A 15,426-nucleotide genomic window follows, 5' to 3' on the forward strand; every position below is an offset into this window, starting at 1 on the left:
GAGTCCAGCAGTACTTCCTTTTTCGGCAGAACTCACTTACTGGTTGTGGTATAGACTGACCTTTGTTTGGGTGCTCAGGGATTCCTTTATTGTGTGCATTCTTTTCCCTCCATCACCATGTATCCCCTCTATGCCTTCTTCCATCTAAAGTGGTCAATTTTATGTAATGAAAATTTTACCTCAATTGTTTAAAAGGCAATAAAAGCCTAGAACAATTAAAACTCTTAATGTCTTTTAAGTAATTCTTGTCCTGCGTGGTTTGGTTAAGTGGCACCTGGAAAATGTCACTAAGTACGGTCATTTTGCTACTTCTCAGCTTTCTTTCGGTTTGGTTTTTAAATTAATGGCTGCTATTCAACAGCAATGTCTACCACAAGCCACATATTAGGTCAGACGTGTTTTTTAACTGAGGCAATAAGCAGGCGGCCGATTTCAGTCAGGTGTAAGAAGGCCTCACTATTTTTTTCATCTTGAGAAAGGAGAGTGGGTGGCTTATTTTCTTTTTAATCAATAGTTCCCAGACACACAATGCTACTTACTACCCATAAAATATCTTCTCCCAAAAAAACTAGCAGCAGCTTGTCCTGAACATAGCTAAGGAGGTGGTCTACCAAGTTCTTTAGACTGTTGATGGCAGTACAGACCAACAGTCGCCAACCTTTCAGACCTCACGGACCAGCAGTGGTCCGTGGACCACCGGTTGGCGACCGCTGGTATAGACAATAAGGTAATTTCATGATTTTAGAAATCAGATTTTACCTGTAATAGTCACACTTTCCATTAAGAAACCACTTACAGGACACTTAATGTAAATTGTTCAATGAGGATCTATTTTAAATTCCTGGCATCATATTCATGGAACAGAAATAGGAAGATAGTGACATAGTCAAGTAAGCATTTCTCTATTTCCAGCTTGTTCTTTGGTTTTTACCCACATTCCTCCTTTTTCTCCCCTTGAAGAACCACAAGATATCAGGACAAGTAAATTGTTGGCCATTGCAACGTTACAGTGATGGGTACAACTTGGTAATATATATTCTCATTCCTGTTCCATATATTCTTGGTAACATATAATTCCCAAGGTATTAATTTTGTTGGTTTATGCAAATATATATTTTATTTTAAAAAATTTAGAACACTGTGAGGTACTTTTGACATTTTTCAGATTTGTCAATGCAGAGCCTCAAAAGTTAATAAAAAGGAAAAAAATCAAATTGAGACATATATTTTATTTAACAATTTATAGTACTATTTTGTCCCAGGAATTGGGTGGACACTTACAAATACAGTGGGGCCTTGACTTATGAGTGTCCCGACTAACAAGTTGAGATATAAGCTTTCTCTCGTTAGATTTTTTGCATTGAGTTGATAGAGTAATTTGAGTTAACGAGCTCCTTAACGAGCTCCTGAACGAGCTCGGTCTCGGAACGAATTAAACTCGTAAGTCAAGGCCCCACTGTATTAACTAATTTAATCCTCACCAGGGACATTACCAGGTGGGTGCTACTCTTATTGCCACATTATAGATAAGAAACATATCCAAGGCCACAGACCAGGTACATGGTAGACCCCAGACTTGAACCAAGACAGTAAAATTCTTGAGTCCCTGCTCTTCGCTACCACTTATGCTTTCTCTCATTCGGAAGGGTCCTGCATACCCATTATTGGTCATCATGGTGTCATGACCTGGTTAAAAGGCAGTGGCTGTCCTAACCGGTTTGGCTCAGTAGATAGAGCATCAGCCTGCAGACTGAAAGGTCTCAGGTTCGATTCCAGTCAAGGGCACATGCTTGGGTTGCCAGCTCAATCCCCAGTGTGTGTGTGTGGGGGGGGGGGCGGGGGGGGGGGGCGGGTTTGCAGGAGGCAGTGATCAATGATTCTTTCATCATTGATGTTTCTATCTCTCTCTCCCTCTCCCTTCCACTCTGAAATAATATATATATATAGTCAGTGGCCATGAAAAATATGTTTCCCTTCACCCCCACCTCCACATAATGCATTACGACAAAACCAACAGCAGCACCTTGTACTTGCAAAGCATACTTAACCTAATTTTATTCTCACAACAACCTCTTAGAGCAAGGCTGGTCATGAGCATTATCTCCATTTCACAACCAAGCTTAGAGAGGTTGAAGAACTTGCCACAAGTCACGCAGTGTGAGTGGCAGGGCTGGGCTCCTACTTCAGCTTTTGGAATCCCATTCCAGGGCTCCTTCTTGTACATTTAATGCTATAAACCTAGCAAAGCCCAGCAAACATTATGTGATAGTGCAGGGCACTGCCAGTTTCTCTTTGGAACTCCATATTATACCCCAGCACACAGGAAATGCTGTTCTTTCTCTATCAGCATGGTTTTACACTGGTCTGTCAAGTCCATCCAGTTCTCTGTATGACACGTTATTGCACTGGAGGTTTGGTAAGAAATAGGAACCAAACAGGACTGGGTGGTGCCAGAACTACCTTGCTTTTGAGCAAGATAGGGGGAAAATGGGTTAGTAGGAAGAACTGGGAGTCACATGCTGTCCAGTGTTCTACCTGTTCAGTGGATCACCAAGAGTGGAGTTGGGCATTGCTGTACCTATCTCCTCAGGGTTGAACAGTAGCTAAAAACAGGGCCCAGAGCTCTCTGGGGTGCTGCACAGGTCAGCAATGGTCGCATAGATTCCAGATCAGCTCTTCCATCTTGCCTGGTCCCAGTGACTCTAAGGCAGTGGTTCTCAACCTTCCTAATGCCGAGACACTTTAATACAGTTCCTCGTGTTGTGGTGACCCCCAATTTCATTGTTACAAATTGAACATAATTAAAGCATAGTGATTAATCACAAAAACAATATGTAATTATATATGTGTTTTCCGATGGTCTTAGGCAACCCCTGTGAAAGGGTCGTTCGACCCCCAAAGGGGTCGTAACCCACAGGTTGAGAACCGCTGCTCTAAGGAGACCAGGTCAGTTTAGAATGTACGCACCAGAGAAGATGGGTATTGGTCATGGGAGAGAAAGACCAAACTAAGCTTCCAGCATTGTCCAACAAGAATTCTCATTGAGAAAAAGAATGCATAACTAAGCTAGTTCTTGGGTGATACTCAAAATATTGAACAGGCACTTAACCAGTCAGGAAGGTCCATGGGAGCTAGAGGCTACCTTTAACATTTGGACTGAGGGCAGGTGGAAAGGGGCTGAGTGTGGGGGCAGCAGAGTGTGGGGTAGTCATTACTGAACACCCAGTACATAAGGATGAATTAGCAACATTGCTCTGCAGCCTAGAATCCTTGAGACCAGGGATATTAAAGAATACAATGACATTTGAACTACAGAATATTAAAAAAGCTAATAAGCAATGCCTATTATCTCCTGTGCATTCAATAATAACAAAGATAAAGAGTAGTGGAGACACTCCATCTGGAATAGAACCGAAGGTGAATTAAAGTAACTAATATATCAACTAACCAAACATATTTGTTAAATGTCAGTGAGAAAGGACAAAGGGGATGATGAGCAGATACTAGAGGGAGAGAGGAGAAACAGTGATGTCACTTCACGTCTCAAATGAGTAAATGCAGGTTGCTTTATACAGTTAGGATGACTGCCTCCCTCCCCCCACTCCTATCTACCCCAGGGGTCATGCAGCCTCAGAGAGAGAGGTCAATGAGAATAGGTTTCCTTCTTCATTTCTTTCGCCTCTGCATCCTAACTGTCTGGACTCCCTGCTTCCATTCTTACTCTCCTAGATGGTTGTCCACTTCTCAGCATGATTCTTCTAAAACGTAGCTATCTAATCACCCTTGATCTCAAATCCTTCAATTGCTTCCCACCTACTCAGGGCAAAATCCAAACACAACCCACAAGACCCTACAGGACCCAGTATCCCTGAACTTGTCATACCTCCCTCTCCCTTGTTCACAACTTTCCTAGCCCCATTGTCCTCCCTGCTGTTTCTAGAACCCACCAAGCATTCTTTTTTGCACCAGCTATTCCTTCTGCTCCTTCACTTCCTTCAGGTTTCTACTCAAATGTCACCCTAGGCCCTGGCCAGGTAGCTCAGTTGTTTAGAGCATCATCCCAATACTCCAAGGTTATGGGTTCAATCCCCTGTCAGGATACATACAAGAATCAACCAATGATTGTGTAAATAAGTGGAAAAACAAATCAATGTTTCTCTTTCTCTCTCAAATCAATAAATTTAAAAAAAAAAATTAATGTCACCTCTATAGAAAGGCCATCCTTAAACACCCTATTGAAAGTAACACTCCTCCTCCCTTAACTGTTTGCCCCTTCCCCTCCTTATTTTCCTTCATAGCACTTACCAGGCCCTGACAGTTATATTCATTTGTCTGCTTACTGTCTGTCTCTCCCCACTGGGAGGTGAGCTCCCTGAGACAGTCCTTTCTGTTGTCACTACACTAGCCCCAAGGTCTGCACCAGTTTCTGGCACATAATAGGTGCTCACTAACCCATGGGTGGAGAGATGGATTTATGGATGTTTGCCAGAAGCTATAACAATGAGAAATACATACATCAGAGACAAAAAATTTGCTGTGGGCAGTTCGCAGAAGGTGCCATTATAGGTAGTCTGAGGTAGCAGGTCAAAGGGAAAATCAGTTAACAAGAGAGTCAACGGAAGGATGACTAAGACAGGGTCACATGCTTGTTATGCAGGTCACTTGGTGATTTTAAAGCGAGTGGTTGCACCTCATGGAGAGAAGCAGCTCAAGATGGACTATATGACCTTGAGACAGAAGGACATGCAGATCAACAGAGGGGCTTGGCTTTCACACCTCTGGGCTGCAAGGGGAGTGACCGAACATCCATTCTTGTGAATGATTTATGGCTAACCAACAACAGGCAGCCCATTTAGGCCAGACGAAGTATCTAAATGCAACCACCTTAGGTTTTTATGCCAATTTTAAAGTTAAAAACTGAATACTTACAGTTCTGGGTTCAAACGTATAAAGAGCTCTGAACACTTTAACTTGCCCTAAAAGAGAGGCGGAAAAACAACATGATCAATTCTTTCATTTCTAGACTATTCATTATATTCTTCAGAATTCCCTAATTCAAAGTCCATGGGAAAAAATTCATTTTGGAATTAAGTGCTTTGTCTGCATAGGAGGCATTTTTTTTAGACATTTGTTAAATGAAAGCATGAATAAGCACACACCTCTGAGGTGATTTTGCTTTCTCCTTTCAAACAACAGGAGCTACATAATTATCTGTACTTACCTTCTGTCCTATACAGAGCCCTTCCAACACTAAGATCTAAGTTTAATACTGGAAAGGTGAGCATTTAACATAAAAAGATATTTAACATGACAATAGACAATGGTTTAATAGTCTTAAGCCCATGGTGTAGAATTTTATTTTCCCCCAAAAAAGAAACTACCATTGAGAAAAAAAGTAGGTGTTGGAGAAATCTGTGCATCCATTAAGTCCCAAAACAACGTACAATAGCTAAGCAAAGAGGAGGTCATGCTCATGAAAGCTGCCCTCCATTCTGCCAAGATCTCTCTCTCTCTTTACATGTCCCTTTGCTGCATCTCCATTATCCCGTGTCTGAGAAGAACTGATCTGCTGGCCTGTCTTATTTAAAGGCAGAGGAACTCTGACTTTTTCAATTTCTTGGCACCTACCTGACATACACACAGTATGAACTTAATGAATGCTTGCTAAATGAATATGTAAGTAAGAGAACACATCCACACAGGGTAAGAAAAAAAACTAAAGATAGCAAACAAAAACAGGTCTTTTATGAGATAAATAAATTTAGAAGGGATATCAAAATAGAAGAACTACCTATTTAAAAAGTGATAACAGTTCGGTGTGAGCACTGGGAGCACCGTTGGAGACGACATCTATCACAGGAGCATCGTGCAGAATGGTGGCCTCCAAGGCGGGACACAGGAAGACTACTTCAGAAATTATGCACATTTTTACCTTCTTTTTCACATGTCTTATAACGTGACAGCACAATAGGATACATGTGCAAGTTATAAGTACATTTCTATTTATTGGAAGAGAGTAGTCAATCTTTTCGCTGCTAGAATGGAAGCATTACGAGGACAGGTGTTTTTGTTTTATGAATGAGATATCCAAATACCTAGCACAGTGCCTAGAACATAGAATGACTAAAGAATGGATGAATAAAGGAATGGAAACGTGCTCAAAAGAAGTCTGAAAACCAGTCATTTAGAACAGCACTGTCCTATATAACTACACAATGATGGAAAAGTCCTACTTCTGTGCTAGTCACACATAGCTACTGATGATGTGAAATGTGATGAGAGTGACTGAGGAACTTATTTTTAAACATCATTTAATTCTAATTAAGTTAAATTGCCACACATGGCTGGTGGCTAGCATATTGAACCATACAGGTTTAGAACATCAGAAGATGGGAAATGACGGAATGTCCATTCAGAGGGGTCTATGTTAATCAATCCTGACTCATCCACACAATAGAGTCATTAAGAAAGAAGGATCTGCAGACCTGGACATAAAAAAGAGCCTACAAAACATTCAGTGACATTATGCCAAGTACCATCCTGTTTATGTTGACAACACACACACACACACCCCTTAACAGAGAGAACCAAGTATGAGGAACCTTCACATTCTACTTTACATGTATTGTTTATATTCATTACACATAGCATGTATTACTTTTACAATCAAATAAAGCTGTAAAGATACTTTCCTGGGGGTTAAGGGGGCATCATTCTTTCTTCTAAATGCCCTAATGATACTATTTATCAATTAATGTTGGGATGTTAGCCTCTTGTGGATCCCTTTTAATCTACATATTTTAAAAGTTCAGATCCCTGCTACTTAGTGTGCTGCAATGAAATAAATTTTTGCAATCTGAATTCTAGTGCCACTTCTTTCCTGTTCTACTAAGGGGAGGGTTATAGGCAGAAGAAAAGGTGAAAAATATTTTTGTTTGGAGTTTGCTTTTTTAACCACACCCACAAGCCTGCCAAAGGGAAGAAGGAGTTGCCAGGAGAAATATTTTCTGCTGACCTGACTGTCTCTCTGAGAGGGAAGACTGGTTATCTTGATTACTTCGAACTTTCCAAAGAGAAGTTACACAGGGAAGCAGTCAAATTAATGAAAACAGAACTTTCTGGTTTCTTTGAGGGAATGACAGCAAAGGGTTGTACTTTGGCTAATTTTGAAAACAAGGGTCCATGGCAATTTAATAGCATAGATAAAATTCAATATAAAGAACCTGAAAAAACATTTCAGGTTGTGACTAATCCATTGATCTTTGTAATTGTATCTTTTGTGATTGTCTTAACTGTTCACAACTAAAAGGAAGTGGGGGATTTATTTTCATTTTGATTTACATTGAACATGAGGCAACTATCTTTAGGCCAGAGATTTTCAACATTTTTTATCTTATGGCACACATAAACAAATTACTAAAATCTTGTGGCACACCAAAAAATATATTTTTAGCCAATCTGACAAAAATAAATAAATAAAAGGTATAATTTTGATTCATTCACACCAGACGGCTATCGTTGCAATGGCTGTTGTCATTTTTTTATTTGATAATCTAAGGGAAAAGACGTCAGTGTGCCTGACTAAACAGTCATGTATTGCATGCTTTAAAAATTCTTGGAAATCACTGCTTTAGGCTGTTATACAAGGGAGCATTCTGTGTAATGCTGTAGAAATACTACCACATATAATACGATCCTATTTATTGATTAACTAGAGGCCTGGTGCATGAAATTTGTGCACTCAGGGGGAGTCCCTCAGTGCGCCCCCTCACAGTCAGGGAGCCCTCAGGGGATGTCCGACTGCTGCAGAGGCGGGAACGGCTCCCACCACCATTGCACTCGCCCAGCTCAGGGCTTCTGGCTCAGCAGAGCTCCCCCTGTAGGAGTGCCCCCTGGTGGTCAGTGCACATCATAGTGAGCAGTTGAGCAGCCTTAGCATATCATTAGCATATTACTTTGATAGGTTGAACAGCTGACTGGACACTTAGCATATTAGGCTTTTATTATATAGGATGTTGGGATGTTAGCCTCTTGTGGATCCCTTTTAACCTACTTACTTTAAAAGTTCTGGACCTTAATTTATTCTATTCTCAGACCTGAGTCAAGTAGAAATGGAAGAATGCAAAAGAAATAGCCAGAGGATATGAAAGAATTGCATAAAAAACAAAGTTTCATGATTACAGTTTACTAACCTTGGATGAGTCTCTCAAGAGAATAATAATTAAGAATACTTAATACAGTGATCATTTTTACATCATATTTAATTCAACTGTGACTAATGTTCTATACAGGTTTAAACAAAGTATTGAAAGGAAGAAATCAGGGTACTATGTCTTCCTATAGTGTTTACCCTTGCAGACATCTAAAAAATAATAATAAACATACTAATCACCAAAATTGGTACTGATCAATTCCAATTTTATTTAAAGAAAGCAGATTCACAAATGCGAAATAGTTCTTATATATGCAGGGAGGCTAACTTCGATGCCTTATTCGGGCAACTTCCATCTTCATCATTTTCTCATGGAAGTCTGGTTACACACAACAAAGAGAGAAAGTAGAGCTGGGAAGACTGCATGGATTACCTGAAATCACCCTGGAATTCACCCTGAATGAGATTGGAAAGAAACTCGATCTTTTGTCTGATGTTTTACGTGGATCTCACATGAAGTAGCATGCGAATGGTATTAAGGATTTCAGCAAGGCTGGTTTCCTGAGGTTAGCAAGATAAGTAAACACCCACAGCTGCGGGCCCCTGTTGGTTTTTCACTCTGCTGGCTTCTCACCTTCCCAGGCACACCCTTTCCATTTCTTTGCAACCCCGCCCTGTCCCCATAGAGAAGGGCTGAGTCCACCAGTCATGAGCCAAACACTATTTTCTTCTGCTCCGGACTTCAGTAAACTAATCCTTATCCACCGTGGTTGAGGCAGGTAGATGGAAGGGGATCTGCACAGGGCCTTGTACAGAGAAAGGGTAAGAGAATTTTCTGTTTCTGAGGTTTGCAGAGTATGTATTGCTGTATCTCTAAGACCCTGAAATAACACTTAGAACTTGGGGCTTATAAACTCAAACATAAAATTTCTACTCTACTTTATTCTCTGTTGGTGAAGGAGTGGAAAAGCTTGTAGAGTAAGCCTCTAAGACAGAATTAAAATGGGACTGCTTACTACAATGAACAGACATATAATAAACAGCAAGAGGAATGAGTTTTCAACATCAGAACTTAGTGATCTAGAACAGCTTGGCTCTTTCACTGATGTTCTACAAATCTGGGAAGCACGAGCCATCTAAAACTTCATTTAGAATGGCTATGGTAACTACTACATACCCACCTATGATGGTTAAAACTGAAAATATGGACAATGTTAAGTGTTAAGAATCCTGAATAACTGGAATTCTCAAACACAACTGGTGGGTGTGTAAACTGGTACAACAATTACAGGAAAGTATTTAGTAATTCATATTTTGTGTTAACATGCCTTTGAGCTCTTAAATTGCATTTTTGGGAAAGAAACATAACTAGAAAACCTTCATTGCATCTTCTGTAAGGCTAAATACTTCATACAAAGATGACCCTCCCAGGACAGTGTCACTACCCGCAGAATACATTAAGTCTCAACATTTTTAAACTGCAAATCATAACCTGTACATTATATATATATATATATACACACATATACATATATATACATATATATACATATATAATATACATATACATATATAATATACATATACATATATATGTATATAATATACACATACATATATATAATATACATATACATTATATATATAATATACATATATATATTATATATAATTGTGAAGCTAACTTAGTAGCTTTAAAAAATATTAAGTAGAACTGAAAAGACCAGAGCACACTGTACACAACAGAAGTAATAAGAGTTCTGTGAAATTTTTGTTTCATTGGGATAGATGGATATTTATTTTAGAAATAAACACATTTTGTTTGGCATCATGCCAAATGGCCAAATATTGAAATCAGTATGTGCCAAAGCCAAATGTTGCCTTTACGGAATGAACTATTGAGAAACAAGAATAAATCTGAAATTTTATTCAAAAAAATAATTATGATTACAATCTTAGCATTAAAGATTCTGATAGACCCATTTTTAAAATTTGATATAAAAGGGCAAAAACCATAATTCCTTGGCACTATCAACTGCAGCCAGATGAGACTGGTATAAAATTAGGTCTGTGGAGCCCGGCCCGTGTTGTTCAGTGGTTGAACACTGACCCATGCATCAAGAGATTACCGACTCGATTCCAAGTCAGGGCACATGCCTACATTTTGGCTCAATGCCCAGTAGGGAGCATGCAGGTGGCAGCCAATCGATGTCCTTCTCTATATATCCCTTTCCCTTCCTCTCTCTAAAATCAAATATATATATATATATATATATATATATATATATATATATATATATTCCATTTTTTAAAAGGTGTTAAATAAATAAATAAAATGAGGTCCGTGGAAAAGCAAGCTAGTTTGGTGCTAGCCCTCCAGCTTAGCTGTTGCCTGTGGTCATGTTACCACCAAGTTAGTAAGCTTTCCTTCCTCCCTAATAGAAAACAACTGAAGTCAAGACTTGGCCTCCTGTTTATCTCTGTGCTGGAAGATTTGCTTAATCATAATGATGCAATTTCACTGAAGGCAATCCCACAAATGACACATTGGTTTCCCCAAAATTATTAGCAATTGCACTCTCGCAACATTAATTCCCAATCTATACCTATAATCCATACTATTTATATGATAATTTTGGACATATAAAATTCACAGCCTCCATAATCATCATTATTTATAGCAATATTTTACTCTCTAATAATAAATGTACATTTAAACTTTCAATTGACTGAGGGAATTTTCATATATAAAGCACAAAAGGGAACATTTGGGATAAGTCACATTTAGAGTATTTAACCTGTTTTTCACAGTGAATATGAAGATAATAAATCTAGTCCTAGCTGGGTGCTCAGTGGTTAGAGTGTCTGCCCACAGGCCAAAGGGTCTCAGGTTCAATTCCCAGTCAAGGGCATGTGGTACATTGGTTGCAGGTAGATCCACGGCCTGGGCCAGGTAGCATTCAGGAGGCAATCAATCAATGTGCCTCTCTTACTTTGATGTTTCTCTCTCTCTCTCTTCCTCTCTTCTACTCTCTCTAAAGGATCAATGGGAGAAATATCCTCAGGTGAGGATAAAAAAAAAAGATAATAATACATCCAAATGGCATGTCTTGCTTGCATTACTGGGGCCACTACACTGGTTAGACAGGAAAGTTACCAATGCAATTTCAATCCTTGTTCTAATGCAAGTCTAGGTGTGCCAAAAGGACACTAAAGCAGGCATTGCACCATTTGGCCAAAGCTGAACGGCAGATTTAGGAAGAAATTTGAGGCTAAAATAAACTTCTGTTTATCCCTATAATGCTGTGTGTGTGTGTGTGTGTGTGTGTGTGTGTTTTCCAGGTCATTAAAATATCTTACTGATGATCAAGGTCAAAAAAAAATTGAAAGCCACTGCTCTAGACTACCTGATCAAATTAGGATTTGCTACAAGACACTCTTAAGAAAAAGTAATATTTCCTCCACTTTGTGAATTTTAAAATTCAGCTAGCATATAAATAACTAGAGGCTGATGCACAAAATTTGTGCAAGAGTAGGCCTTCCTTCCCCTGGCTGCCGGTTCTGGCTTCCTTCTGGCACCCAGGACCTGGGGTTCCCTCCAGCACTCGGGACCCAGGCTTCCCTTGCAGCCCCGGCTTTTGTCCGGAAGGTCGTCCGGAAGGACATCCAGAAGGACAGCTGGTCTAATTAGCATATTACACTTTTATTATTATAGATAATATTCTCCCATCTCCTCCCAAAACAGATAATTTATAACCACCATTAGAGTTTTCAAAAAGAAAGAAGAGTAAGAAAATTATATGAACAAGGGAGAATCATGAAAAAATAAGTATTTACCATATACATATAGTTATCACAGTTGTCTAAGAGAACACAGGGAGTATTAACTTCTTAATGTACATCCTGTGTGTATGAAAAAAATGTGTCACCACCTCTTAATATTCTCCGGGTAAGTAAAAGTATGAATATCATTTCTACGAGGCATATTTAAATTATTCCTTTAAACATGCACAATGAAACAGGATGTTTTCTGCTCAAAAGCAAAACAGGAGGAGTCTATGTGATGGTATCCAAGAGTCAAGGCCATCATTTGATTGCTGGAATGAAAGGAAACAGCTGTGCTCTGTTGGGCCAACACAAGACTCCCCTGAGCTTCGTGGAGTGCAAACGCCCACAAATGAGGTGGTTAGCTCAGAACAGGCTTCTTGGTCATGATCTCTATTCATGTCATTCCACAAAAGCCCACTGCTCTTGGAAATAAAACAGAGAGGCTGTGGTCCTTGCAAAGAAAAATCATCATGTGAGCACAGCAATGTCTGAGAGTTTCCAATACAAAGAATAAGTTTCTTCCCCTCCTCCTCTTGGACTAATTAAATCAAATTAAATGAATTCTAGTTGCATATCTATCTTTAAAGGATATAACTAATTTTTTAAAAAGGCTATGAACATAAAATTTTCATCTCTCCTTACTCCACCACCACCTCTTCCCTGCAGCTTCACTTAATAAAATCAAAAAACAACACCCCCCCCTCGAAAAAAAAAAGAAACTAAAGAATTTGAAACGTGTCTTGATTTCAGCTGCAGGAATGGCAGACTCATTAAAAACAGTAGCCAGTGTGTTTTCTGACAAGAGGGTTCTGTTGATTAACAGTGTGCCTTTCTTATCCATTTTTCCTTTGCTTACTCTTTTCAGTGCCTTTCAGCAAACTTGGTTACTTTTACATCCTGAGAGGTCATAACTGCTGGTTATTTTTATTTCTTCTCCACAGTAGAACATAAAAGCCCCAAAGAGCAGGGTTCAACATTTCAAATGACATGCTCGGTGCCATGTGTGTCTGCACATTGGAGAGGGGGCAAGGGCCCCTAAAGACCTTTCATCCCAAGAAGAACTTTGTCCAAAGTCAGTTTGAGGAGACTGTGGGGATGAATGGAGGAAAATTCTTTATTTCAATCCTTGGAATTTAACTAAAACAAGGCTACGCTGGTCATGTCACCTTCTGCAAAAGGCTCAGGTGAGCCCATGACAGCAATGCCTGTTTTTGTACAACCAGTGAGAGGCTAAGAATAGTTTTGCATTTATAAATGGTTGGGGTGGGAAGTTAGGAAAATCAAAATAATAATAATGGCCAGGCCAGAGTGGCTCAATTGTTGAGGGTCAACCTATGAACCAGGAGGTCACAGTTAGATTCTCGGTCAGGGCACATGCCCGGGTTGTCGGTTCAGTTGCCGGCTGGCACTGATCAATGTTTCTGATCTTTCTCTCTCTCTCTCTCTCTCTCTCTCTCTCTCTCTCTCTCTCCCTCTCTCTCTCTCTTTCTCTCTCTCTCCCCCCCTTCCTTCCTTTCTCTCTAAAATATTTTTTAAAAGCATTTTTTTTTAAGTAAACTCTAATCCAAAACAAAATTACCCTTCTATGCTCACGTTTATGACTTACCAAGCACTGACTTGCAACCACTCATTTAATCCTCAAAACAACCCTGGGATGTAAATGCTTTATTAGCCCTATTTTACAGCTGAAGAAACTGAGTTAGAGAGGGTAAGTACCTAGTCCAGGGGTGCACAACTAGGAAGGAGGAGATAGGGTGTAAACCCAAGCCCAGGCTCCAGGGCTCATGCTCTCAACAGCCTGGAAGTGGCTCAGAAAAATCTGAGCTTTTAATGCTGGCACCCCGGCATTAAATGAGACTAAACAAATTAACATACATAAAGTATTGAGTGCAGCTCCTGAGGTGGTGTATGTGCCCGTGTTAGCTATCATTAAATACTACAAATTTTTACCTTTTTGGGGGGTTTATTCCTTGGGTCTTTATCCATACTGGCAAAATCCTATTCCTGTATATTAGGAAATCCTATCTAATAAAAGACAAAAAGGGTAATTAACCGTACCTCTGCTACGCTTCCCATTGGCTAATCAGGGCGATATGCAAATTAACTGCCAACAAAGATGGCGGCCGGCAGCCACACAGCTGAAGCGAGCAGGAGGCTCGCTTGCTCCAGTGATGGAGGAAGCCAAGGTCCCCCGCCTGCCGCGGCCCAGCTCTGAGCCCGAAAGCAACAATGTTTCAATTATAGAAGCTAAACAAACCCCAGATACCTGCTTTCAGCAGGCCGTGGCCACAGAGCTGGGAGCGCCAGTGACGGCAACAAAGTTTCAATTATAGACGGTAAATCTCAGAATAAAAAAAAAAGAAAAAAAGGAGAGGCTGGGAGTTTCAGTTGCTGGCCAGCCTGAAAACGGCCCTCAGCCCCTCACCCAGACTGGCCAGGCACCCCAGTGGGGACCCCCACCCTAAAGGGGGTGTGGCCAGCCTGAAAACACCCATCAGCCCCTCATCCAAGCTGGCCAGGCACCCCAGTGGGGACCCCCACCCTGAAGGGAGTGTGACCAGCTGCAAACAGCCATCAGCCCCTCACCCAGGCTGGCCAGGCACCCCAGCAGGACCCCCACCCTGATCCGGGACACCCTTCAAGGCAAACTAGCTGTTCCCCACCCGTGCACCAGGCCTCTATCCTATATAGTAAAAGGGTAATATGCAAACTGACCCTAACAACAGAAAGACTGGGGATGACTGGTCACTATGACACACACTGACCACCAGGGGGCAGACGCTCAATGCAGGAGCTGCCCTCTGGTGGTCAGTGGGCTCCCATAGGGGGAGCTCAGCTCAGCCACAAGCCAGGCTGATGGCTGCCAGTACAGCGGTGGTGGTGGGAGCCTCTCCTGCGTCCTCAGCAGCGCTAAGGATGTCTGACTGCAGCTTAGGTCTGCTCCCAGCTGGCAAGTGGACATCCCCCGAGGGCTGCTGGGCTTCCAGAGGGATGTCTGATTGCCATCTTAGGCCCAATCCCTCAGGGAGCGGGCCTAAGCCAGCCGGTGGTCATCCCCGGAGGGGTCCCAGACTGCAAGAGGGCACAGGCCAGGCCGAGGGACCCCCCCCCGCCCCAGTGCACAAATTTCTGTGCACCAGGCCTCTAGTTTATTTATAATATGCCAGCAGAGGAATCTTAATGCTTTTGTTACACAAACAAAGCGTAACATCTAGTATTATATCCCTCAGTGTCTATTAAAGAATTAAATGTGAGTTTTAAGTGGTCATTTTTGAAAACTGGAGCTATTATCTTTAGTCAGCTCAGGCTGCCTTAACAAAAGGCTACATACTGGGTGTTTTCAACAGCATTTATTTCTCACAGTTCTAGAGGCTGGGAAGTCCAAGATCAAAGTACTAGCCACCTCAGTTTCTGGTGGTAAGTCTCTTCCTGGCTCGCAGATGGCT

The 15,426-nt window shown here is 40.9% G+C and overlaps 1 protein-coding gene across 1 annotated transcript in view; it reads right to left on the reverse strand.

The window, feature by feature from the left end:
* OSTF1 (osteoclast stimulating factor 1) overlaps window positions 1-15,426 on the reverse strand; it is a 56,820-nt gene that overhangs the window by 23,742 nt on the left and 17,652 nt on the right. Inside the window, exon 2 of the mRNA XM_070431480.1 lies at window positions 4,930-4,976. Coding sequence (XP_070287581.1) covers window positions 4,930-4,976 — 47 coding nt within the window. The remainder of the gene's footprint in view (window positions 1-4,929; window positions 4,977-15,426) is intronic.

Source organism: Myotis yumanensis, unplaced genomic scaffold (assembly GCF_028538775.1).
Source record: "Myotis yumanensis isolate MYYU_CA2020_CCGP unplaced genomic scaffold, mMyoYum1.0.hap1 SCAF_12, whole genome shotgun sequence".
Lineage (NCBI taxonomy): Eukaryota > Metazoa > Chordata > Mammalia > Chiroptera > Vespertilionidae > Myotis > Myotis yumanensis.